This window comes from Arvicola amphibius, chromosome 7 (genome assembly GCF_903992535.2).
Source record: "Arvicola amphibius chromosome 7, mArvAmp1.2, whole genome shotgun sequence".
NCBI classification, from domain to species: domain Eukaryota; kingdom Metazoa; phylum Chordata; class Mammalia; order Rodentia; family Cricetidae; genus Arvicola; species Arvicola amphibius.
In genome coordinates, this window is record NC_052053.1 from 7,539,084 (window position 1) to 7,566,205 (window position 27,122).

A 27,122-nucleotide genomic window follows, 5' to 3' on the forward strand; every position below is an offset into this window, starting at 1 on the left:
CCCACCTCCCTGCTCTGTTCTAAGTCTCCTTTGGACCTCCTGGTTTCTTTACCAGTTACAATCTCACAGTGCACTCTCCCGCCTTTTTGTAAACAAACTTCATCCACCATGTGACATTTAAGAAGCCTTCCTGCTGTATCTGCTAGAGACACTGGCATTCTCTACAGCCCGCCCAGCAGCATCCTCTGCAGTCACGAGGTTGGCTATCATGCCACAACTTTGGGTCCCACACGAATTTTCTTCCCACACGCTGTTTGTGGACTCCCCGGTGCTTGGCCACCAGACTTGACTGTCCCTCTCTACCAGCTGCCCTGTGACACCAAGTCCCGGCAGCAGCTGCCCTTCCTAGGAAATCAGGTGCTGCCTTAGGAAACGTCCCTTTAAGCAGAACTAGGGCAGGCAGTCGACTGCAAGGATTTTTCTGAAACTTCGGCACCATTTAGTAGTCTAGGGAACTCTTCAGTCTGCTGATGACATTCTTGAACTATCTTTTATCTCTAAAATATGTCATTCCTTGTTCTTCCCTGTGTTCTCTTCCAACCCTTTCCATTTCTTCTTCCTTCATTCTCCACGTTCTTCATGCTTAGTGCTTCTTCCTTTTCCTCTTTTCTTCCCCCAACACAAGAGACACAATGCACTGTTTCCCTTTTCTTTCTTCAACATTGGTAATGTTTTTATTAAGCCTTTTTTTTACCCTTAAGGAGACGCTTTGCTTTCAGTTCAGAAAATCCATCTTCTAATATTTGACTCTCCCCAGCATAAGGTCGCTTTCACATGAATCCAGCCAACTTCTATGCATGATTTAAGGCGGACGTTAACTGTTCCCTACCTCAAAAATACGCATCTCATCACTGTCAGCCACCCACGCACATCTACTCTGTTGCTCTTGAAATATCTTGGGATAGACAGCTACTTCTCTAGGTTTTCATTTATATAATTGCATAATAATTTTATAAATAATAATATGATTATTAAATATAAAATATAATGTAAATATAAAACCTTCTATACTTACAAGCATGGTTTGGACATTCCTCCTTAAAAAGTCTTGTATGTATCTGTACTGAAACCACAGACCATTTTCCTTGACTTTCTTCCCTAAACATTATAGCTTGAGAACTGTTACATAGCATTTATATTTTAATGGTGTTATTGATACTCTAGAGGTGACTGAAAGGAATACAGGCAGTTATATGCAAATGCCACGTCATCCTACTTAAGATTAAACTTCAGCAATCACAGATCTGGGCACTCAGGAAGCTTCTGGAACTAATCCCTTACGAACATGAGGAACAGCTCCACATACATTCATGGATAAGTTGTACGTGTTTGAGAGCACAGCTGCCCAGTCTATTAGATTTTTGCCTGTGCTAACATGGTTCCTTCTGGAAGTTGCCCCTCGCCGAAACGTGAGGATGTGGTGGGTTGGAGAAGGCTGGACTTCAGCTGAACTCTGCAGGGGATGATTAAATACAGAGCTGCCACAGGGACGGTGCTCGCGTTGCTGATCCAGGAACTTCCATGCTTAGTGTAAAATTTACATCTACTATTAAGCCATACGAATTATTAGAAAAATTAATATTGTAAGTTTGAAACCCCAACCGGCTCTGTCGAGAACAAAGGTGCGGTCCCGAAAATAGAAAGAATCGATAGGTTCCAATGAAAACCTGGAAAGTGATAGCCAGCTTTTGTCAAACATTTTACATTTTTTCCCATAAATAAGACTATTTATATTGATTCTTAGGTTTGGAGGGTAGCGAAGCAGATAGGAGGTAATTAAAAGCATAAATCTCCAGAGCCTGAGAAGGTAATTCTCTGTTTCTCAGACAGAGCTGACAAAATGATGAACCATTTTTGCTCCCACATGACAGAAATATAGCGTGATTACACGGAACAGGGACACGGGGTGCTAAAAGTTTCCTCCAATGGCTACCATTAAACAAGCTCTTAAAAGTTCAGTCAGCTTTTCGAGGTACATAGTAGTTACTCATTAAATTCTTTCCAGCATTGCTTCCACGGTAGCACCGTACAGCAACGTTCAGTCTTCAGCATTTCCTTCTATTTTAAGTAGATAAGTGGAGAGTGTAGGACTGACTTCAGACTCACCGGTGCCTCAGGACTGGGGACATGGCTTCCTCTGGTAAAGTGCCCGTCACACAGGCCAAGGACCAGAGTTTGACACCTGTCAGTGACACCCTCCCCACCCCCAGTGCTCCGGGTACTGGGACAGGTAGATGTTTGGAGCTCACTGGTCAGCAGCTTAGCTGAAACATGGTTCAAGTTCAGTGAGTGACCCTGTCTCTAAACAAGCAAACAAACAAACAAGATGAAGAACAGTGGAACAGGATCATACATGATGACCTCTGCTCCACGCATGTGCACACAGGTGCACACATACCTGCAAACATGAGCGCACGAGTAAGTGCATAACACACACACACCGACACACGCACACACACACACACACACACACACACACACACTTTAAATTTACCACCAGGAGGAAGAAAAGACTACCTTAGAAAGACCAGTTTTGTTTTGTTTTGTTTTTGAAGTGAGCATAACAACTTGGGGAGACTCATCAGGTCCTAGATTGCGCTGGCGAGGAGATCTCGCGGTGTATATGACTCAGCATTTTTCCGGCTCTTCTTTAGACACAGAGACGCCCCGCATGGCATGGAGCGCTAGCTCTCCTCTGTTTCTAGCTGTGTGTGGCATGGTATGGTCAGCCTAAGTGGATGGTACCCGAAGTGTAAATGTGGGCGTTAGACTGAAGGCGCCAACACCCATCCCTGCTCGCCAAGGTCCATTCTTGAGAGAAAACCACCATTATGTCTAACTCAGTCACACAGATAGCTTTGGTTCTTTTCCTGCATGTGGTTGGCTGACCAGATGTTAGCAACAGCCCTGAGGAACGCTAGAGGGACCTAACTTCTTGGCTCTAAAGTTCTCCTGCTAAGAACTTCTAATTAAAAGCTTTCTCTTTCTAACCCCTTTACAGATCTTCAAGTCATTGTGTTGTTGATTGTTCTTCACCTAAAAGTTCCCATGCCTCATGGGATTTAGGAAAGACGACGGCTAAGAGTGTGTTTTACTTGTTCCCTGGATATGGATTTCCTCAGTTAAGACTGATTCTAGAATCATTAACAATCAGGAAAGGTTTCCCTTGACTTTTGTGGCTTGGGATTTCAGCTACACCTTCATTCAATATATAATTAAAGACAGAAACTCTGGGCTGAGCCCCTGTAGGTTCAGTGTGATTAGCAGCTGGTGTAAAGTGGATTTCTGGGCTTTGTTTTAGGAAGCAGTTGGTTTCCCATAGCTCCTGTCCGTGTGCTGTATTAGGCAGCTGACTAGAATTTTTGCCATTTTTCACAACAAGAAATGGAAAGTGTGATTTATGTATGACCAAAACAGGGGAAAAAATGGTTGGAAGTTTGTATGCGCCACTACTTGAATAAGTGGAGTGACTCAAAACAGTTTAGAACATTTAGCTAATTTTACCTCTCAGGCAGCAACTTGAATAAATAGGAGAGTTTTTGTGCTGCCAGGCCCAAGGCCTTCAAATCTGATGGCTTGGCAGGTGGCTGTAAGGCTGTAGGAACCTGAACATCCATGGCCTGCGTCCACCAATCTTTAAAATACCAAGACTCAACTGGCGGAATGAACGTGTGAACAGTATGTCTGAGAGTGAGCTCTTCGAGGAGAGAGAAGCAGCTAAAAGCAAACAAACAAACAACAACAAAACCACTAGGACAGTCCCTGCATCAGAAGGAAGCCCTAAGCAATTTCCTCAGGGACTTGGTCATCTGCCTGAGGAAAGGAGGGAGAGAGGAAGAGGGAGGGAGGAGGGAAGGGAGGAACGGGAAGAGAAAGAGAGAGAGACACACACACACACACACACACACAGAGAGAGAGAGAGAGAGAGAGAGAGAGAGAGAGAGAGAGAGGGAGGGAGGGAGGGAGAGGGAGGGAGGGAGGGAGGGAGGGAAGGAGAGAAGAGAAGAAAGAATGGGATAGACATTTAAGGCTGTGGAACCCTGTGTTGCTAGCTGTAATTCAGGAGAGAACAGAATCTGTGACCGGAACAATCTCAGCGGAAAGCTCTTTGATGGCGCCACCTCCCTGCCTGGCGCTACACTAACTCTCTCCGCACCTCTTCTCTGTAATTGCACACAGGTGGTAAGGAAGGGGAAGCCTTGAGAGCCGTCAGGATTGAGCAAAAGAAAACCGGAGAACTACAAAACTCGATAGCTAAGGCGGGCAGGGCTCGGCCAAGCTTGGTGACGGTGACTCCTGCCTTTTGTTCTACCACTCAGGAGGCAGAAGTAGGTGGATCCCTGTGATTCTGAGGCTAGCCTGGTACTCCTTACAGAGGGCAGGCTAGCCAGACTCCTTAGTGAAACCCCGTTTCACAAAACAAATAAAACAGCAGCAATAACAGAAGCCAAACAGGTCTCATTACATAAGTGGTCCTCATGGACTTCGGATAAGCAACAGGGAATCCATGGCCTCCCAGAACTATGCAGGGTATTTTGTATTTTCGTATCTGAAACCAGTTACGGGTAACTGATCTGTCTTCTCATGGGGCCAATGTTCCACATCTTTTTATCAACATGATGCCATGTTCTCGCCCTTAATTGCTTTTAGGGATTATTATTTCAACTTGCCTAAATGTTTTGCCTTTCTTTTCTCTTCTCTTCTTCGTCCCCCTCTCTCTTCTTCATTCTTTTCTTCTTTCTCGTTCTTTTCTCAGTGACAGTGGTGGTGATTTGATTAAACCCAGGGAGGGAAAAGTCAGTGTCACGTAGTTTTCAATCACATGGACACATTCTTGAGGAAATAAACCCAGAAAACAGAAATTCCAAGTGGACACACTAAATTTAAAAAGTTAAAATGCTTCAAGATTTGTGTCTTTGCCTTTAAAATCCCCATGGTATTGTGTGTTCGTGTCAGATCGACTGTAGCAATGCCACAATAGGAGAGGCTTGTAAAGTTGAACGCCTTCTGAAATGGCGTTGCGTGACTTCTCGCCATGAGGAATTTACTCAGAAAGATTGCATCTTGTGGAGTCAGTGTGGATTGGGAGTTCTCTGTATTCATTTCCATGTAGCAAAATGTAAGTAACAGGAAGGTGCTCATTTTATAGACCTATACACACACCTACACAAACACAACCACAATGAAATGTACTGGGTTGCACAACTCAGTGGTAGGATACCTACCAAGCATGCCCCAGACCTTGAATCCCATCCCAGTCCTGAGTAAAGGATAATAAAAATAAGAGTAGCCACAGCACTTACTGGAACTTAGAACAGTGGTTCTCAAGCTGGGGGTCAAATGACCGTTTCACAGGGGACACCTAAGACCACCCAGTATATCAGATATTTGCATAATGGTTCATAACAGTAGCAAAATTACAGTTATGAAGTAGCAATGAAATCATTTTCTGGTTGGGGTCACCACAACATGAGGAACTGTATTAACGGGTCACAGCATTAGGAAGGTTGAGGACCACTGACTTAGACCAACAACAAAAGAGCATTGCCAAGGGAGGGTATTTTATTAGTGTGGTTTATGATTTCCAGCATGCGGGCTGAAGAGATGGCTCAGCAGCTAGGAGCCCTTGTTGCTCTTGCAGGGGACCAGGGCTTGGTTCCCAGCACCCACACGGTGGCTCACAGCCATGCACAACCTTAGTGCTAAGGGACTCAAAGCCATCTCTGACCTCACACATGATACACAGACATACTCAGGCAAGATATGCATACACATAAAATGGGTTAAATAACCCCCCCCACCCCGCAAATCGCCAGCCTTAGTGAAATTGCAAAGCAGGCTGGTTTTAGCCAGTTTTCCTGTGTAAGTTATCTACAGATCCTGCAAACCCTTTCCTCTGAGGGTGCCCGGGGCCCTGCCTTCAGTGCATCTATGAAGACCATGTTCATCCCGTAGGGATGAATTCTGGTTCTGCTTTACACCCCCTTTCATATCGTGTGAGAGATGCGAAGTACCAAGATGAGACCCCGGGTTTCCTTTCCATCTGTGGTCCTTCTGCTAAATACTCTGAGAAGACTTCCTTACACTGTCTGCTAGCCGAGCTCAAGCCAATGACTGCAGGTTTGCTCTGGAAAGAGATCAAGAGATCTCATCCCATTTTACGGGAGACACGGAACCCTTTTGTGTGGTGCCACGGTGCTATGGCATCTTTCCTCGTGCCATTTGGGGGTACTAGAAAAGACTGCTTCTGAAGGAACCATTAATAATTTGTTAAGAGTTTGTCATTGAAATGGTTTGAGTCAACAAAATGCCCCGCACGTATTTTTAAATTAAAAATAGCAGCAGTCACACTTTGTCGTTCTGGCTATACATTTGCACAGATGGTCAGAGAACGGAGTATTCATTAATATCTCTAAGTCATGGGGAAATGATAGATCCCCACATTTACAGAGTGCCACAGTAGGATTACTGAGTTTATAGATGTAAAATAAAATAGATAGAAAACCTTAAAAACATGAATATTTGACATCCCTTTCCAGCAAGCTTGCTACAGATTTACACATTGGATAATTATCATTTACATGAATATCCATTTTTACAAAAGTGATAAATTCTTATTAATTTGCATGGTATTAACTAGATCTCTGGTAATTCAACTATGTATGAACTGTATATTTGTTTGTTCCAAGTTCTCGCTTCAGAGATTAGTGCACGTGAGTCTCACGGAGGGATGGAAGTGTGAAAACTGCCAACCAGCAGAGACGGCTGCTTGAGCCCACGTGTGCACTTCATGCATTGAAATACAGACAGCGGTGTCATATCAGGGACTCTTATATGATTTTAACAAATCACTTCATCCCCAGCAGGTTTTTAAAATCAACTTGATCCTCCCTGCTCCCCGCTAACAACATCTCCTTAAAAATGTTCTAGTCTTTACACTGCCCTGCCGTCACTACTGAAGTTTCCCCAGTTCATAGCCATTTAGAAATACCTTATGCCGTTCTCTCTTTTAAAGAAAACTAGTCATGTTGTTTAAAAAAGATAATGTCACCTAACTCACACCCTGAACGTTCAGATCCCTGGCCAGCTGGGCCAGTGTCTAGCCCAGTTTTTGCCTCTGGCCCTTGCTGCTTCCCTACTCCAGCTGTTGTCACTTTGACTTCCGTGAATATGCCACACCCCCACCCTCGGCCCCTCTACTTTAGAACTAGTTCTCTCTCATCTTTCAGGTCTCACTCCAAATATTTCTCCCTCGCCATAATTTTTCAATATTTAATAGGCTAATTTAGCCCCGCCCCACTGGCTTTCTTTAAATGTGTCACAATTTGGAAATACATATTTATAGAACTGTCTGCCCTCCCCATTGATAATGACAGGACATAGACTGGATCTGTTCTGTTCTGCCCACTGCCTTCTCCCTGGTGCCCAGCTCAGTGCATGGGAACCGTACTAAAGGGATCCTGGCAGAGTTACGAAAGCCATGCTCTGTGGTAAAAAAAAAAAAAATGACCTTAACGTGGCCTTAAAACAGTGCTTCTCAACCTTCCTAATGCTGTGACCCTTTAATAACAGCTCCTTGTGTTGTGGTGACCCCTAAACCATAACTTTATTTCACTGTTATTTTATAACTATAGTTTTGCTACTGTTATGAATCGTAATTTAAATATCGACTATGCAAGCTATCTGCTATGTGGTTCCTGCCACCCAGGGGTTGAGACCCACACGTTGAGAACCGCTGTCTTAAAGGCTCTCTTCCAAACTCGTTTTCATTCCAGGCCACCTTCTAGCATCACAACAAAAGGGGAGGGGCCATCTGGTTTCGAATCCTCCTCTGTGAGGGCTGTTTGGACCTAGGCTTGGGGCTTCCTGCATTGATCTGCAATGCACTGGTAAAAAGCCTCTTTTCATCTTTCATTTACACCCAAGGTCTTCCATTACTAATATGGTGGTTGAGCAGTAATAATTACAGAGTTTTCTGTAAATTCCAACCCATCATACTCACTTCCCATGGCTTAGTGAGGTGAACTGAAGGTCTGCACAGAAAGCGCTTAGCTTAGCGCTGTGCCTGGTGCCTGGCAAACGATACTAGACGCTGTGTGTCTGGAGTTTTGTTTTTGAGTTCAGGAGGATGTGTCGTAGCCTTTGTGTTTACAGCCTCTCTGGATGCTGTGTTTCCCTTCTGGCTGTGTTCTTGGACTCTTGGAAGAGATGGGGCCACCGTGCTCTAGTATCTTCGGAGGCAGCTATCAGTCCTTTATTCACACAAACATGACTAGCACAGAAGCAGCGTTGCCAGCTTCCTTCTAGGACAAGACGACCTGAGAGTCTATCATTTCCCCAGTTATTTATAAGGCTGATTTGAAATTGCAGGAAAGCGCTTTGACACCCAGGTGCCGCCACGTTTGTAAAGACTCTGGTGGTTCCTGGAGAGCTGGAGTCTTTTTCTTTTCTAAATTCTTTTCTCTTGGACTTTGGCGCTTTGTCCTCTGTTCTGACCTCTTCACTGGTCCCTCCCTCTATCCTGGTGGCCCTTCCTCTGTCCTGACTGATGAGTTTCCTCCCACACGACTGACGGAAGTGTCTTCCCAAGACTCTTTCCTCGGAGAGATTTTTCTCCCCGCTGTCCGTAACTGTTTTCTTGAGATTCTTTTCAAAAATAGATTTCCTTCCCTCTGTTCTCAACTCCCCAGGAACCTCGTCTATCTCCAAAGATGCATCCATCATCTGTCTGGTCATCCAGTTCCCAAACAGTTGTCTCCCCTCCGGCCACCGTCCTCAGTGGTCCACTCTCCTGGGCCTGTATCCCAGGAGCAGCCTAGAGAGCTGTTCAGACAAAATCCTCATTTCCTCCTGAAAGACATCCCCATCCACCATTACTATACATTGTTGCTATTTGGTCTTGCCACTTCCCCTGCCTTTGCCTTTCCCACCCTTCTATCCTTACTTGAGCCGTATTTCGAAGTAACAACAATTAGATAGTCATTCCCCCACCCATCCAGGTAATGAGTATTTATCAGACATCTACTGTGTTTTAGGTCATGCGTTAAGTGCACGGTGCACAGTGAAGAACAAGCATCTCATAGGCATGAGCCATGATGGAGGCTGTGGTCTGGTAGAAGAAGACAGAATTCATCAAATGGTCATATGAATTCATCAGTAGATTTGAAATGAGGGAGGACTTTTGGAAGACATCATACAGAGTCAGGAAGGGGAGCTGAACTAGCACTGGATGGACTTCACTTTGGGAGAATCCAAAGTTAGTGTACGACCTCGTGGGGCTCTCAGAAGGTGTCTTCAGGAAGGGGGTCTAGCCAGGTTCTGAAGGAAAGACAGGGATTAACTAAGAACAGACACAGGGCTAGCATTCCAAAGCTGCAGAAAAGAGGATGACTGGATTTTGCTTAGGCTGCAGCCACACTCTTGGTTTCTCAGAGAAAAACAGAGAGGACCCAACAGAAACCAGAAGTAGGGAGGAAGAACATGCGGGTTGCCAATACGACTATTTAGGTTCTTAGATAGATGCTGTTGATAGGAAATGGGAATGATTAGGTAATTCAGAGCAGGAAACAGCAATGTCAGTAATTAGTTCTGAATCTCTGTTTAAGATGCTTTGCTATTCAGAATGGGCATCCAGAATCTGAGGTACAGGTGGTTTTGTGTGCTATGATGTGGGTGGTATTGGGCAGAGAGTAGACTGGGAAGTTTGGGGGAAGTTCAGGAAGGGCTAAGGATAGGCAGTATTTGGTGACCGAGCAAGGAAGGATGTGCCAGCAAGTGCCCTCTATGTCAGAAACACTTATAGATCCCTAGCTTGTCTACTTCATTCAAGTCTCTGTGCAAATTCCCTTCTGTGGAGTGTCCTTGGTGCATGGAATGTCACGTCATACCACCACTGTGTGCTACCTTCTTCCTGTTTCCACAGGATGGTGCAACGTATTCAGAGAATGTGTTATTTATTACTTAACACCTCCAAATATTCTACACATCTAGGAATCCACTGGTTCCTTCATACAATCCCATATTAGAATGCAAGTTTCCGTAGTCTGTGTGTCTCAACACCTAGAATGGTGCCTGGGAAATGATAGGCGTTCAATGGATATTCGTGGCCTGAATAAATAGAATGAACTCAGTGCTAACTTTCCAATTGTAGAGTTTCCTTTCTTGTTCCCATATTTATAGATCGCTGTTGTGCGATGTTTCACTCTTTGGGCTTTTTGAGGGGGCCACCACCCAGCTCCAAGATAAATCACACACAGAGTCTTATTCTTAGGAATGCCCAGCCTTAGCTTGCCTTGTTTCTTAATTTAAATTAACCAAACTACCTTTTGCCTCTGGGATTTTATCTTTCTCTATTTCTGTATACCTTTCTTTACTTCTGTTTGCCAGTTTTTCTTAACTTAAATTAACCAAACTACCTTTTGCCTCTGGGCTTTTATCTTTCTTTATTTCTGTATACTTTTCTTTACTTCTGTCTCCGTGGCTTGCTGTGTAGCTGGGTGGCTGTGTAGCTGGATGGTTGGTCCCCATAGCCTCCCCTTGCTCCTCTTCTTCCTCATTTCTCCTTCTAGTTATACTCTCTGCCTGACAGCCCTCCTTATTTTTGCTTCTGCCTTGCTGTTGGCCATTCAGCTCTTTATTAGACCATCAGGTGTTTTAGGCAGGCAAAGAATCACAGCTTCACAGAGTTAAACAAATGCAGCCTAAACGAAGCAACACACTTTAAAATATTATTCCCCAACAGACATCCAAGCAGATGTTCAATTAAACTGATTCGCATTGATCTTACCACATGTTACATGTGAACAACCTTTGTTATAACTTATTCATCAGCAAGACATGTGTGGGAGTTGGTTCTCTACTTCCACGGTATGAGTTCCAGGGATCAAACTCAGGTCATGGGGCTTGAAGACAAGTGCCTTTACCGATGGAGTCATCTTGCTGGGCCCAGGAGAACTTTTAGGAAATATCATACGGAATCAGGAAGAGGGGTCCACTAGCATTTGCTGATTAAAATATTTCAGATTCTGTAGGTGAATCAAAGCTGCAGACATTTATATCCCTATTTTGCCTCAAGTAGATGAAGCTCTTATGTGTCACGCAGGCTGCAAATATTTAGAATGAAAACATGAGGTTTAATCTGATGCTTTTATGTGAAGACGCAGTTCTCATGGCAAAGTGGGCTCTGTTGTTTCGTTATCCCCCCTTAGCTATAGTCATCTATTCTGATCTTCATATCTACATATTTTATTTACTCTGACTTATAACATTATGCTAGGGCTTAGTCCTTAATTTGTCACTTCTAAATAATGAATTTTTATATGGCTGTAAAACAGATTCTCGAATAAGTAATGAACATCTAAAATGCTTCTGGGCCCATGTTTCGACCCACTCTCTAAGCATTGCACCCTCAGAGTTGCTCTGCCACTGTCGCCAACAGTGAGCTATTATCCATGGACTATGAGGGGACACAATGCAGATTCTCATCTTAGACTTACTTGGTGTCGTTCCTGTAAACGTCTCTAATGTGGAAGTAGAAATGAGTGTAATGATTTCTTGAACTGATTCAAAGTAAACGTGTGAAAGTCTGAGAGCCTAATTTACGAGACAGTTGAGAAGGTTTGGGTTGGTTAGGTGAAGGGTCCCAGCGGTGCCCCACTGAAAGCACACAAATACGCCAGCCAGGCAGGTAAAGCAAGCCGCCGCAACGGCAGGAATATCCTTCTATCTCACAGTACCAGAGAAGGAACTAACAGCTCCCAGGTTTGCGTAAAATGTGAAATCAACTCAAGGAAAGTGGATCCCTCCCACTTTTAAATACTGTGGGGAAACCCCAAAATAAATGATTTAAAGATATTGAGTAATTGTTGACAAATGCTTAATATTTTCTCTTGTGTCATAAAAACACAAAGCAAAATCTACATGATTCATAAAATATTTCTAAGGCAATTCAGTCCCTGTCTGCATAACTTTAGAGGAAATTAGGTATTCTTTAGTTGTAAAAATGTTTTCTTTTTTACTTACCATGTCATATTTTAGTCAAGTCAGTGTGTATAAAGCACTCTCCTTCCTGGGCTGGGTACAATCATTTAGAGAGCATAGCTTGTTGAGTGCACCCCTGGGGAGTTAAGCATCCATTCCCTTTTGATTTAAGCATGGCAGAACACACCCCCTCCCCGGTTTATTGCTTCATCTTCCCCCAGTTCAACCAATGGATCCTTATTAGGAACTCACTTATGCACAAGGTATTTGCTTCCATGCTTTCTGCGTTCAGGTGCTGATCCTCAGTGCAGAGGACGGCATAAGCATTCCTCAAAAACTGCAAAACTGAAGTCAAAATGCAGAGTAAATTATCCTGTTGTTGTTTTAAAGATGACGCATCTCAGACACTCCTTGCTAGAGTCCCAAGTAAACTGTAATGACATCTGACAGAGCTATGACGTTAAGATCCCGTGTTGAGGAAGTCACATAGGCATCCTCCCATTTGATTGGTGAAAGAAGGTAGTTTTTCAAAACGCAATCTCTCTGACTTTTATTGTTTACGCACAGAGTTAAGAAAGGAACCACCTGGGTTGACTTTGACCTTAGCATGTATATATGATAAACTTAGGTTTGCATGTTGTTTGTTTGTTTTCCTTTTGTTAGGGACGTAAGTTTTAATCATGGCCTAATTTGAAGTGAAATGAGGAACTAGGAGAGGGGACAGTACTGAACAAGTCAGAGGACCTGCAGGCAGATCGCAGTTAATGCAGGCACTCCCAAATAACTGCGCCTGATGCCTGCCCTCATCAACCCTAAGCTGGCAGCGCAGTGTACAGTTGGATCCCCAAGGGGAGAAGCTAAGATTGCTGGGAATCATCTAAAATTAATAACTCACCTTCAAATGACTCAAGTGAAGCCTAAAAACCGAGGGATGAAGAAGTACAGTTTGGTTCACTTGAAACTGCAGGAGAAACCCCCGTACTTCTTTTTTAAAGAGAGCACTCCCTACCCGTCACCACAGTCCAGCTGATGATGCACCAGACTGCACGTCCTTCCAACATATCACCTCTAGCCAGTCGCTGTGCTCATGTGCAGCACCGTGTGGAACCCAGCAGAAGCACGGGCAGCAAGGCTCTCGGGATAATAGGACGTATTGGGGGGAAAATACTTGAAGTGCCCTAAAGATCTCATAGCATTTTTAAGAAATGGGTTTAATTTGCCCTGTTGAAATGTATAAAGGGAAAGGACTTCTGGTTAAAGCTGCAGTATCAAGCAGTGGCAGTCTGAAGCAGCTGTGACCCGAGAACCCTACTTCTGTCTCTAGTATTTGATGGAATTTAAATTGGGCCCAAAGAGAATTAACAGTCTAGAGTGCACATCATGTTCCTCCAGGAGAGCTACTGCGTCTCCCTTTAGTGGTGCAGAAAGATTTGGAGTTGCAGGGCGTTCTCTACACTAGACAGCCATATGCGTTAGAGTGTCACTTGCAGAGGCTGGCCTGCTTGCTGCCGTAGCCTGGAGGTTGGCATCCGTGATAAAGTTGTATAGGGATGGTGGCCCCTGGAGTTTAGTCGGTTGTCAAGGCTATTGGGTGGACTATAGAAACCAGAATTGTTTCTCACTAGGTAGGTAGATCTTAGACATGAGCAAAGACATTGAGGCTCTTTAAGCTGAAAAGCTCAGAATGGTCATAATTTTGTTGGACGTTTTGTTTCCAACAGATTCCCAGTTAGTGAGGATTGAATGGGGGTCCATACCAGAGCCAGTCAGTCACAGGTCATTGCTGATACTGCAGGCTACAAAATGGCCAATATCAGAAGGAGGTTGACTAGCAACTTTGGGTTGAGCCAGGCTTTCTCTTGGGGGTCTCTTAGGGTTTTCTATATTATGACCCTCTCTCTGAAAGATTTGATATTTAAAATATCAAATCTTGTCCATGCAAAAGTACATCCAAAAAATTTTTTACTGATAATTAGTATGAAAGAATTTAACTTTGTGATAAGGAAAAGACTCAAGTAATTAGCTTCGATTTGGTAATTTTTAATTTGTTTCTTAATACGTTGGTAGATTTCAAACTGTCATGATTTTATCTCAGATAATTATCATAGTGGTTTAGCGATGATGCAGGATTATAGTTTAGCACACAGGATAAAATCTGTAATGTAAAAGCAACATCTAATGTCACAATCACTTCTATCCAAAACGCTCATTAATAGAGCATTTGCTGTGTGTGTGTGTGTCGAAGGCTCTGTAATGGTTCCCTCTACAAGGGACATGGTTTTTAAGGTAGCACAGTCCAGCAACATTCCTCTGTTGTTTTCTCTGTGTCGGTGTGTTCTAGAGAAGCTAAAAGCACATATGCCAGGAAACACTATAGCTCAAAGGACAGGACCGTCCAGCACAGGCTGTTCTCTTTGCCCCAAAGTGCCCCCTGCTGTGCCCCGCCACCATCAGAGCCCGCCCCAGAAACTGAGCCCAACCTCCCTGTCCTCTTTTGAGGAGCTTTCTTGATCCCCTACAATCTGAGGAGATGTTTTCTTTCTGTTCTCTGACTCCCTGCAGTTTCCTTGACACTCTGCCCATGCTGTTTTCCACCCTTGGCTTTGGGTTATTATTTTACCTTGTGTTTTTGGGTTGTGATTGTGTGTTGTCTGTGTTCTGTCTGTCTGTAGTCTGTGTGTATCTTTTCCTTCACCCACTGATCCTCGGTATGTGTGGTAAAGCCAAGGGGCCGTGTGGGCTTTCATTTTCCCAGTGGCACACTGTCCAGTGGATGGCGTGCTGCCATATCGTCTCTAGAACAGTCAAATTTATTAGCCTATTTACGATGGTTGCAGGACATATGTTTTACTTAGGATTTTAATCATTTGTATGTTTGTTTGGAAACTTGTGGTGGTTAGTTTGTTTGAAATTAATGCCCATTCTCTCAATCATATACCAATGCTGAACACGCCATCTTGTCTGACGTTGACTAGCCATGCTGCTTCCCTCGTGGACATTGCTGAACACATTGACTCCCAAGGTAGCGAGAAACGATTGCCGTAGTTCAGATTAGATATTTCCTTTAGTCAAGGAAACAGTTTACTTAGTTTTTTTTTTTTTTAAAAACAAAAAAAAAAAAAAAGATCAGTTCTGTAAGTAAAGCGTTGGACACTCCCTACCACTCCACGAGTTTTCCTTTCCTTCCACACTGAACACAATGTGACATCATGTTGGGAGATTGAAAGCCCCTTCCTGAGGCAGGAATTCCAACTTGGGTGAAAACCCAGAGGTGAGAGCAGCACAATAGATTTGAAAATGGCTCACTGGGACTACTTCATTACATTTATAGTTTCAAATTAAAACCTTGTCTACTTCATGATCTCTTTTTATTTGGGCCAATGAGGTTCCAGGAAATGTTGAGGATTTGGGAAATCAAAGGGACCTAGAACCAAAGGGAATTGCTGGAAGAAAATGCATCCCTGGATGTCATTCTTGTGAAAGCTATTTACCAGTGGACAGTGGGTGTTCTGGGAGCGACAGAAGTGGCCCCTAAAATATGAGCCTAGATTCCCATCAGTTCCTAGGTGGAGGTCAGGATGGTCATTCCAGCAACCCTTTCTATCTGCCAGGTCTTTGTCAGGACTTCCTTCTTCCTCACCTTTTCCAGTGCTCAGGCTCAAACCCAGGGCCCTGGGCAACAAAGCATGTGCCTCAGTGCCAAGCCACACCCCCAAGCATGGCTTGCTGCCCCATAGGATTACAGCAGCTCTTTTGAAGTTATTTGCACCAGACAGCCCTCTCCTGCCCATCAGTCACCGGGCTGCAAGGACAGTCAGCCTGGCCAAGCAAGTCCATTGTTGACTGAGTTTGATTGTGGTGTCACCTGGCGCCATGAGTTTTCTGGCTCTCATCCTGGCCTCTTTCGCTCCTCAGGGCAGGTGCCTCCTTGCTAATGAAGCAGGGACAGTGTTGGCGCTATTTAACAGTGTCTGGCTGTCTCGCTTTCACTTGAAGATGTGCCCGGGAGGCAGAAGCTGTTGACACTGCCTCAGATAAAGCACCGAGGATAGCAAATTGCCACAAACCAAGAACGCCAGAGGGAAGTCGAAGGGTGCCAAGTAAGACGGAGGGGTGCCTGCCACTCTCCCTGTTGCGAAATCGGCTACTTCACTTGCCCCAAGCACCCCAAGCACCCGTCAGTGGGAACAGAGGACCCTCAAAGCCTCCTTCCCCATGCCCCAAACTCAGAGGGAAAGTGGGTCACATTGTGGAGGGCCCTTTCTCTCTTGACATGCAGCGAGGTATCACTTAGCTGGGTCTTTATCTCGAGTGCTAACTGACGCTGTTAACTTTCTGCCCTGGTGCCAAGAAATAGTAATGAGGAAATCACACTCTGTTCATCTTGTGCTTGGAAGTTATATTTAGAGAATTGTGTTCTTGAGCCAAAGGGCACTAAATAACCCTAAACTACTCAGTCCACTTAAGAGATGAGGCCTTGAAAAAGTCTCCTTGGGACCTTGCTTGGTGCCACGTGCCTGTAATCCTAACACTTGGGAAGTAGAGGCAGGGGAGTCCTGAGTTCAAGGCCAGCTTCAGCTGCGCAGTGAGTTGGAGACTAGCCTTGGCTACATGAGACTCTCTAAAAATTTAAAAGCGAGGGGAAGGGTAGTTATCCTACTGCCTTGTAGAAATTCGTATATCACTAAAAAGTGGGACTTCAGGGCTTTCTTAGCTATTTATTAAAAGGATTGGACCTAATGTGTTACCTTCCTCCAAAATTAGGTAGCTATTCCTATTCATAGGAATTTCAGTGGTGTTAAGGTCTCATCCCTTCCTGTGTTGTTTAAAGCAGTGTACTGTCTTGTAACGCTTCAAAGCTCACAAAATTATAATGTAGATACAGTGTAGGCATACAGAGATATGTGTGGGTATATAATTAAATGGAGATACACATCTAAGCACTTCGCCTTCCTCAACTCCCTCTGGGACTGTTGATGAGTTATCTGCCTCCGGTATAAATAGTTTCTTATTTGCCAGGCACTGACTGATAATGCAGCCTCGCACAGGCTCCCACGAGGATCACGTGAGCCACTCCGTGCAGTGTGCATGCACCCCGGAACAGTGCTCAGAAACATTAGTTGTCACTGTTACTTCCCTTATCCGGTTTTTATGTTCATTTATTCTCCTAGTTCGTAGCTGTTGCTATAGCGTGACTTCCCTGGCTGTGGTGAACACCGTGACCAAGAGCAACTTAGAAGGGACAAAAGGAATTCTTTCAGATTGCACTCTGGAGTCCCAATCCAAGATTGAGGGAAGTCAGGGCAGGATCTAAAGTGGGAGCCAGTCAGGAACTCTGCTTGCTGGCTCCCTCCCGACCTTCTGTCCAGCTGTCCTTACTGTACAGACTCCCGCCTCCCGCCTAGGGATGGTACTGCCCACAATGGACTGGCCCCCTACGTCAATGGTCAGTCAAGAAAATGCCCCATAGATATGCTTACAGGCCTGACTGATGAAGGCAGTCCCCCAGCTGAGACTCCCTCAGAAGATAACTCTGAGCTGTGTCAAGTTGGCAGCTGAAACTGGCTAAAACTACCCAGCTACACTTGATTTCACCTTTCTTGGCTAATAAATAAAAGCCTAAAAGTGCCTTATCTTTTTCCCTGGAATTTATTTTTCACGTTGGCAAAGACCACGAGAAACCTCTGGACTTGCTAAGCAAGAGCGGCGGAAAGTCAGCGGAGGAGAGCTAGGGGCATACCTGTGGGAGTGTGCTGAGAAAAGCCGTCCTGCAGTTAGCACAGGCCCTGGGTGACCAAGGTCATACACACAGGAAGTCACTGCTGTGGTTTTTATTGTAAAGCAAAACAAATCCTTCCTCAGATTACACTTCGACCAAGGCATTCTATGCTTCACATTCATTGCTTAGCCCATGGGGGCGGGGGAGACACAGCAATGCCAAAGAGCTTTGAAAACGACTCAGTTCCCGCTTCAGTGGAACATCAAACATGCAGATAGGACGTTCAGCTTGTCGCATGGTTTCTTCATATTCGGCGGCTGTCACGCTCAGCAAGAGCGCCTAGCTCCATCTCCTCACTTATATATTCAGAAGAACTAGGCTTTTCTCCCATACTAGTATACAAGTTACGGGACATTGAAGCAAGTCCCATCTGTGTCCCCATCTGCAGCTCCACGGAAACAAGTGCACTGAATCGCTGAAGGCAGTGACGTTATGTGTGCTCTGTTTGAGTCGGAACAAAACAAGCCAGGAAGTCAGGGAAACATTCCTGTACACACACCACACACACACACACACACACTCCACAGCTTGAGGTGGCGTAGGCAAGTGTGGCATCTTGGGAGATGCCACTCTACATTGAGTCATGACCAGGAACTGGTGGCTCCACTTAAGCAAATGAGTACAGGACTGATAACGACGAGAATTCCAGGATCTTGGGCTATCGTTATGATCAGAACATTTGTGTTATAATCATATTCCTCACTCATGAGTCTACTCCCCCAGATAAGCCCATATTCTCCGTGCGTCCTTGCTTACTGTCCTTTGCTCATACGCTGTCAACAAATATAATAAATAGCTGTTGCAGAAATCCTCCTCCCTTGAGATCGATAGCATTTGCATCTGCTGGGGAATTCATCTCTGTGATATCCTGCTCCACAAGGCAGCACACCTGGCTCTCATGGGCCTCCCAGTGAGTATTCTACCAAGTGGCCTGTTGCGACTGCCCCCTCCAGCCATATCCACACCTCTGGCTCTCCAGCACCAATACTTTCCCTTGGCTAAAATTCTCCCACGGATGCAATTTCCTCTACCAATTCATATGTAACTCTTCCTTCAAATCTTCAATCCAGAGCCACCCATTTTAGGAAGTCTTGATCAAGACTCCTCCTCTTTGGTCCCTTGGTTCGGTTCTGCATCCCCCATAGCATGCTTTGCTACGTTCGCCCACTTCCTCATGAGTGGATCCGCATTCCATCTGTTTCTTCATGGACCTATGAAGTTTTGCTCACCTTGATCATCTTTAGACACATGTGGATTCTAATGGAAACTGTTTTAAGAGAAATTATTAGCTTAAAAATCTTCTAATAAAGCCCCATCTTGTATACATAAAATTCCTCCTGAATGTCACTTTATAACTAAGCCATTCTACTCACTATATCTGTCTTATTTTTTACTATGCGCATGCTTTTATTTTCCAGTCTGCAGAATGAAATTCAAATGAATTTAGTTATGTTTTTTTCTCATGTGTGCAGTAAACAAGATGCCAAATGACCTTGTTTAGATGGAAGTTAACTTTCCAAATGTCGGTAAATTAACTAACTGTCTTCTAGGTTTATTGTAATTTGGTGTTGTCTCTTGTCTCACTTTCTCCTTCCTTTGATCTAGTATTGAAGTCACAGTGTTACATATGTTTTATGTACGAGAGCTTTGAAGTGAGAATCAATCACATCTGAGATCAAGGATCGTCCTTACCTCCCTTGTGACATGAGCTATAATTGGCACTGGAACCATCCAAGATGGCATGCTAAGTGCATGTAGATGTCTCCAAAATGTGGTGCCATCTTCATTCAGCAGCATGTGTTTACTGCTGCTCGGTCGCTCTGGTTGATTTCAGAGCAAGGGCCCCCCGGGAAACAGGCACAGAGCAGACAGGCTTTTCGCTAAGGCGCGGGGATTGTGGAAGTCCCTGTCTGCGGGTGTGAATTGGGTACTCGATGCGAATGCTGCCAGCCAGACCTTGAGAAGGCAGTCCCCCTGGCATGAGCAGAGGTGGGAGGGCCCTGCCGACCAAGCTCCTGTCCTGGTCCTGTGGTCCATTCACGGAACTTCTAGGTTCTCAAAGACTTGAGGCCTCCGTTATGGATCAAGGTTTGCGATGTTGAAACCTCATAGGTAAATGCCAGAGATGTAGTCAACACTGACTCGTAAATGTCTGTGGCGCCTAAGACTGTATTTTTTGACTGTATTTTTTCCTGCATGCTCATCCATCGTGGTGTTTGTAAGTAGCAAAAAAATGAGCCTGATTTGTTCTCCTTTGTAGAGCCAGGCCGAGGCCCACTACAAAGGAAGTAAACATGCCAAGAAGGTCAAAGCACTAGAGGCAACGAAAAATAAACCCAAAATGGTTTCTTCCAAGGACAGCGCAAAGGCTAATCCCAGCTGCTCCGTCAGGCCAATCACAGGCGACAGCTCTGACAAATCAGGTCAATGACACTTTTTGTTCTTTGGCATTGTTGTGTTCCTCCTCCCGCCCCTCCCACCCTCCCCGACCCCATTTTCCTCCCCCCCCCTTGGATGTTGCATGTTACTCTCCATGATTTATTTCTGTAATATGATATGTTTCCTTCGCAAGAAGGGATATGTGTTCGCACAGAATGTGAACATTTGATATGTCGCCATTCCATGTTGTAAAATATATGACTTTAAATATATGTTTGTGTATATAAGTATATATGTATCGAAATAACCAAAGACTGCTAGTCACATGTTCAGACAAAAATCAAGTAACGGATATAAAACAGTGGTATTACCTCTTTCTGTTCCTTCTGTGTTTGGTTTGTGTTACAGGCTTTTTTTTGGATAAGAGATTCTTAAGATTGTTCATAATAGATTTTTTTAAATCTAATCTCAGTGAAGAGTTGGGGTGACATTTACAGAGAGAATGGCATTAGTGGGTATGAAACTGTGCTTAGAAGTAACAGATTCTGACTTCATCACACCACTGTGAAGCTCTCCTCTGAATTACAAATCGATCCAAATAATTTAAAGGAATTATTTACAATGTTATTTACGAATTGCTTAACAGAAAGGTCTTAATATATAATTAGAAATATGCTGTTGAAAATTCTTTAATACAGAACCTGCCATATCTGGGTGAGTTCTTTCACCGGGAAACAAAGTTCCCTCTCTTTCTCAGTGTGGCTACCATGAAATTGGATGTTGATAGGTTCCCCTCTCACAGCTGCCGCTGGGACCCATAATGGATTTATCATCCTGTTTTAGTGGCTAGCCGTGGAACAGAGTGTGTTAGAGGACACTGAGAGGACGTGTCCCTTTCCGTGTGTGTGATTGTGGCATGAGGGACTTCTGTGTTGTGGGAAACACACACTTGAGGCTCTCTCCTCATCATCAAAATCCCTGTAGCACTTGAGGAGGAAGCTGAAGAACGCTTAGCAATGACTTCCGGGGGCCATTGGAAATGAGCAAACCCATTACTGTAAGAGGAGTGCTCAGAACGCCTCTTCAGATAAGAAAACTATGCCCTGTAGATGCTGGCTCCAAAAGCATGGAAACCTAGAATTTAGCTACCAGATTTGGTGTTAATAATAACAATTCTTTGTGCTTTATATGATAGGGTCACCAAATGATCTTATCAAGGAAACGTGATAAATACTGAATTTTTACATAGCACTTCTAACCTTGTAAAGAACAAAACCCCTGTAAAGATAAACATAAAATCTAATATTTAACCTATGTCTAAAGCAGTTATTAGTGTAGATGCCAAGCCCTATTTCCACGTGCGCAATTTCACAGTGGGCATCACGGCTCATAGCGAGGCCAACGTCAAGACAGCTGTCTGCTAGCAGTTGCCCTGTGTATGGGAGAGCGGAATCCATCATCCCCTGACTTCCTGCCAGCTTTCATTTCCCAAAGAATATTGTTGCCTTGATGAGGCAATACTCTGCCAAAGGTTTTATTACCTGGATTGTGGTCTTTACCTCCAGCAGAACTTCCAAGTAAAAGGATAAAATAATCGAGGTTAGTGTCACCCTATTCCCTCGGTCTATTTTGTGGCGCGAGCCAATCAAAGAGCCAGCGGGCTCCAGCATCACAACCCAATGTGCCCAGTGTTTTGCTTATGCCCTGTAACACTTGGGAATTGTGTTTGCTCTGAGGGTGGTAGCAAACGTAATGAGTAGACCGTGAAGTGAAAGGAGTCGAAGGATAGAGGGGGTCGAATCAAGGACAGAGCAGTGTGGGCACAGAAGATGCAAATGAGAGAGACCAGCTTATAATCATAGCCTCTCTTAGGCCTATAAGGTGCCCAGTGAAGACCGGTGAAATAATTTTACCAGTTCAGGGTTTTTATCCCAACATGTGAATGCTAGCATTCACCAAGGACTTACGTTCATGAAGCAGAGAGACCCCCAGGCCACGGTTTGCCTGGTGAGCTATGGGAACAATCTAGAGTCAAGGATGCCAGTGATCTACACAAAGAAAGAAAGCTGAGGTTCAGGAGAAACCCTGGGGGATGAGAGCAGAGAGATGAAAACAGAAATCACAAGGCAGCATCTCTAAGGTGTGTGTGAGGTGGTCTTTCATCCCACAGTCTCTGCTTTCCCTGTTAGAGGACCGCATGCCCCTTCCTATGTACCTGTAGTGGCTCAGTCTGTAGCGGTCACTGAGAAACTCTCCAGATCTGTGTCAGCAGGAACGAAAATGTTTGCATTTGGGAGTGCCTCTTTTCCCTGACAATCACTCAGAATCTATATATTTGTGAACACACTGATTAGATTACTCGTGGTTTGCGTAAGTATTAATGTAAATGGAGTATATTATTTCTATGAGTGCTAATAAAACACCAACATCACTTGGAAGCAGTATTTGAAAATAATTGAGCTGTACCTGTTAAATGTATGTTCTTCTCCTTTAGTTGAAATTCATTTCTAAGCAGGAATTTATTTGTGTTTTATAGAAGTTCCAAATGAGGAAACTAGAAACTTTGGCCAACTAGAGAATCTTTTCTAAGTAGTATAACCGACGGTGAATTGCTAACCAGCTAGTTCTAAGCCATTGAACTGCTCCCATGGCTTTGCCATTATCTGTGTCTCTTATTCATTTTAAATACGGTTTGGGAATAACAGAAAACAAAAATAAATAAATAAAATGGAATAGAAAGTATTCCAGTCCTTTGTAAAAGGCCTGGGTAGAAGGGGGTGAGAGAGACTAGGAAGCGGGATGGAGACTTATGGTGGTAGCTGGCGGAAATGCTTCATCAGACGACATTGTCTCTAAAGTGTCAGCTGAAACCAAGTCTGTCGCAGGGACTCCTCACTTGATTGTCAAGTCCCATGAGGCTGACATTCTCCAGCATTTTGTTGTTGTTGTGAATGAAGAGTCCCTGTCAACTTGTTTTAAATAGTATCTCTGATACCTAGGTTTTTGGAGGAGAAGCCAGCCAGCCATCTGATGTCTGGGCTGCAGGCTTCCAATGACATAGACAACCATTATATTCCCGGGGATCACTAATCCAGTGTCTAGCCTCATTATTTAGTATCAATTTAGGAGCTGAATGTTGTTTAAGGGAAGCACATCTTGAAGGAAAAGAAAGAGCCCAGCATTGAGGGAGTTAGCTTCAAGGATTCATTAAGTGCCGTTGAGCATGAGACGAGGATTTGGAGTTTCTGGCTGAGGAACATGTGGGCCCAAGGACCCCTCTGTGATCCTTCATGCTGCCCTAGCGCGCACTTGGTCTATTCTAAGATGGTACTTCCCACCCTTCAGGGGTTGGGTGAGCCTTCCTACCTGCAACTTTGACACTTGGTATAACCATTTCTCTCTTTTATGTTTTATTTGGAGATATAATTTGGCTCCTGTTGAATCCAGGTCTGTGCACTACAGAGAGATTTGTTATAATAGAACCAATAGATGTGAAAAGGTCAGGATGACATGGCAAGCTCTCTGGGTCTTTCTCTCAGATCAGCAAACAGAATAGGTTTAAACTACAATAAGCAGGTGTCTCATTTATAGGAAATTCCAACTACATGATTTCTTTTAAAGGCTAAAGAAAGTTGAGTAAAAATAGCTGTCCCACTCAATTCTTAGAAGTTGAAGTAGAATTAAATGTAAAATACAGATAAATAACTTTCTGGCCTCCCAGGATCTGCCCCAACTTTTAATGATGCTTCAGTGGGCATTGAAAACATAGTGAGGAGGAGGAGGGAGTAGTTGGGGAGAATCAGGGTCAGAACACAGCACGCATTAGGTAGCTTCAGGAAGACAGCTGGAACAGATAGGTTAGGCACTGCACCCAGATCTCTCCCTGGAGCGCAGGTGTTGTAAAGGCGTGAGGCACTGCCCATCCCTGTGATGATATGCCCCACCTCACACTGCAGGCTCTTTCAGCATTTCAGAACTTGTAGGAGGTTCAAATTCACAGAGCCTTCAAAGGAAACCTCATTTCTTAGAAATAATAAATCATCAATACAATCGGCCGTGTTCTATCATCCTAGGCTTTGCATAAGGCCTTTAAAAATTAATAAAGTACTGCAATGAAGAAAATATTCTTGGTTTAAAGCATATATGATTTAGAAGCAAGCAGGCTTCTAAAGAAAGGAAGGCATGAGGAATGATTTCTAGTGTCCAGCTAAATTTACAAACGCAATTAAGAGCAAAACCAAAGGACCCAGAACATTCTGTGTGAAATACAATCACAGGAGCATTAAAACATGCTTGGGTTTACAAGATGCAGGCACATACATGTTTTCATGTGGTGCCTTCAGGAACCTTGCAGCAATATGGTGAAAATCCATATCTGCTCTTTCTTTGTCGTGCAGCCAGCTGGGTTTCCATAGTTGCTTTCCCTCTATAATATAATGCGGTACATGTATGTGTATTTCTGTCAGACTCATACAACAATGAGTAGAAAGATTTTTTTTCCCCTCCTCTAAGGGCTTTTTAATCTCACAGCATTTTAAGATTTGAAATGAGTGAGTTTTAAGACAAGGAATACATAGTCACCAGCACTCCAAGTTGCTCCCCAGACTATGGGATCAGTGAAGAACCGGAGACTGGAAAAGTAGGGCCTCTTGAGTGTGACTCTGCGTGACTCAAATCCCAGCAGAGTCAGCAACCACCTGGATCTCGGGCTTCTTGCTCCACGCTTATTTGACCCCGATTGCTTCTAAATCTCTCTGACTTAGAAGAACACACACAGGAGTGCCGGGGATAAAGCAGGGATCACCAGAGAACTGTTTCCCAGAGTTAGAAAGCAGGATCACACTTTACTCTTCAGTGGCCATTGACACGTCAGGGTACTCCCGGGGACTGTGAGAGGGCTGTCATACATTGCTTTGTTGATAATCCTAAAATTCTTGTGTGGCTATTACCGGCAGTGCTTAACTGTAATAGAAGGGGCTTTATTTTGGAAGCAATGCGCTTTTTATTTAAGGAGAAATTTGAATAAAAGCATTCACTTCAGGTAAATGGCACGTGACGAATGTTCTTGAAGCTTTGGCTTGACAGCTGCTGACATTGCCTGCCTGGAGACAGATGATGCTGAGTGAGACGGGGCCAAGCTCGGAGAGGACACTGCCAGCATGGCACAAGCCTTGCCCTGCCTTCAAACGGGGGCATCTTGTTTGCCTTCGGCCCTGTCTACCTTTCTAACAGAATTTAAAACCATTCCATTGAAAATGCTGGCTGAGAGGACATGGGGATTGTTTTGTTTGCTTCACACCAGTGACCTTTGGAGACTGTGAGGTGGCAATGGAGGTGTCAGGGTAGGACACCTTGGTGCAGCCCATTGTAATTGTTAGCATGTGACGGTTTTGCATGGTGGCTGTTCCTCAGGTGTAAGCTGAGAACTGGGATCAGCTCATACGTAGTTCCTTGTATTTTGCCTAGGAAGGCTTGTCAGTTAGTTGCATGTATTTACCCTATTGCTTCAGGGGAGGACATCCTCAGTTTTATCAAAGAGGGCTTCTCTCAAAGACTCATCATCTTTATGCCCTCTGCCCCCGTGTGTTTAGTGGCTTTTATGCGTTGTTACAAATGGCGCCAAGTTTTCCAAAAGACAGCTTCTCATGTCCACTGACGGCTGCTGAATTCCATCTGTGTGCCTTCCTTCGTGTACCTTCTCCCTTCCTGTATCCAGCAACGGGACCTTGTGCTGTTAAATAGAAGAAAATGGCGGTCTCTTGCTCTGACCGTACCTCTCATTTGTAGACAAGTGCCATCATAAATTTCCCATACATCTATCCAACTCCGGGAAGCCCAGATTTAGTAACCCTCATAAAGTAATAGATTAAGTGTATTTATGGCAAACATATTAAGCCTGAAGTTCTGGGGTACCATCATGTAGAACATAAACGACCCCATCTGTCTGAAGAGAACAGACCATTATACTAAGGCTCATATACTTACGAAATGCTCATAGATCGTGAAGGCTTTCAAGGAAAGTTTCAAAAATGAAACCGCCTCCATCTTTGCTCTGGACAGGAGCGACCTGCCAGGCGAAGCCAAGGACGCTGGAAACATTCATCCCCACTTGAAGCTAACTTGGAAAACTGTTTGCAGTAGCTTCCAGGCAAATAATGCCGGGGGTTTCCTGTCACACTTTCTGCTTTTAAAAACTGGACCCCTGGGGTTGCTTTTTTAAAAAACAGAAAAAAAAGTGAGACTGATTTATGATCAACCTGTTAACTTATGATTTACCGGGGACGTGTTGTGAGCTGCGTCCCCATCCCATGAGCTGGGGCTGTGCCTCATTAAGCTCACCACCTTTACAAACGCTTCCTCCTTTATCTCAGCTCGTATCCATCCCCTCGGCTACCTTATAGTCACGACATTTCTGCACCGAGGAGCCACTGGAATGGGAAAGGCCTTCTATGTCCACTGAATGATTTTGTATAACCACAAATGCCCTTGAGATTTCAGCAAAGGTTATTATTCATATTTTAATGGCATTCCTCTTATTTGCTTCAGGAAAAAATTCGCTTGTTGTGGCATATTTTTCCGACAAGCGTGGCTGCTCACATAGAGCTACTCAATAAGTGCTTTATATTCCGTATGCAAGGCACATGCATACATGGGACAGTTTTGTTAGGACTCTGGGCCCAATTTTAATAACCTTATCTAGTGCCACACAAAAATCAATTTTTTTCTGGAATTTTTCAGAAGTAGATTTTCCCCCCAGCCTTGCTTAAGGAGGCCTAGATGTAGTTTGATCCTCCCCATCTGGAGAGCGCCACTCTCTGCCTTGGCGATGTGCAGTGGGGCTGATTTGGCAGCTGTGCCAAATTAAGGGCATTGAGAACATGGTTTCCTACACCGAGACTCCTAAGGATGTTGTGGACTTCACAGGGACCCAGGTAGAGATTTGCTGTAGGAGCAGAGCCGCCAGTGTACTTGCCTAGAAGAATTC

General features: G+C 44.2%; 1 protein-coding gene across 5 annotated transcripts in view; it reads left to right on the forward strand.

Annotated features, from left to right (window-relative positions):
* Positions 1-27,122, forward strand: part of Znf385b (zinc finger protein 385B) — a 102,162-nt gene that overhangs the window by 45,879 nt on the left and 29,161 nt on the right. For all 5 annotated transcript variants that reach the window (XM_038336207.1, XM_038336209.1, XM_038336211.1 and 2 more), the window contains one exon: positions 20,019-20,181. In XM_038336207.1, the coding sequence (XP_038192135.1) occupies positions 20,019-20,181 (163 nt within the window). The remainder of the gene's footprint in view (positions 1-20,018; positions 20,182-27,122) is intronic.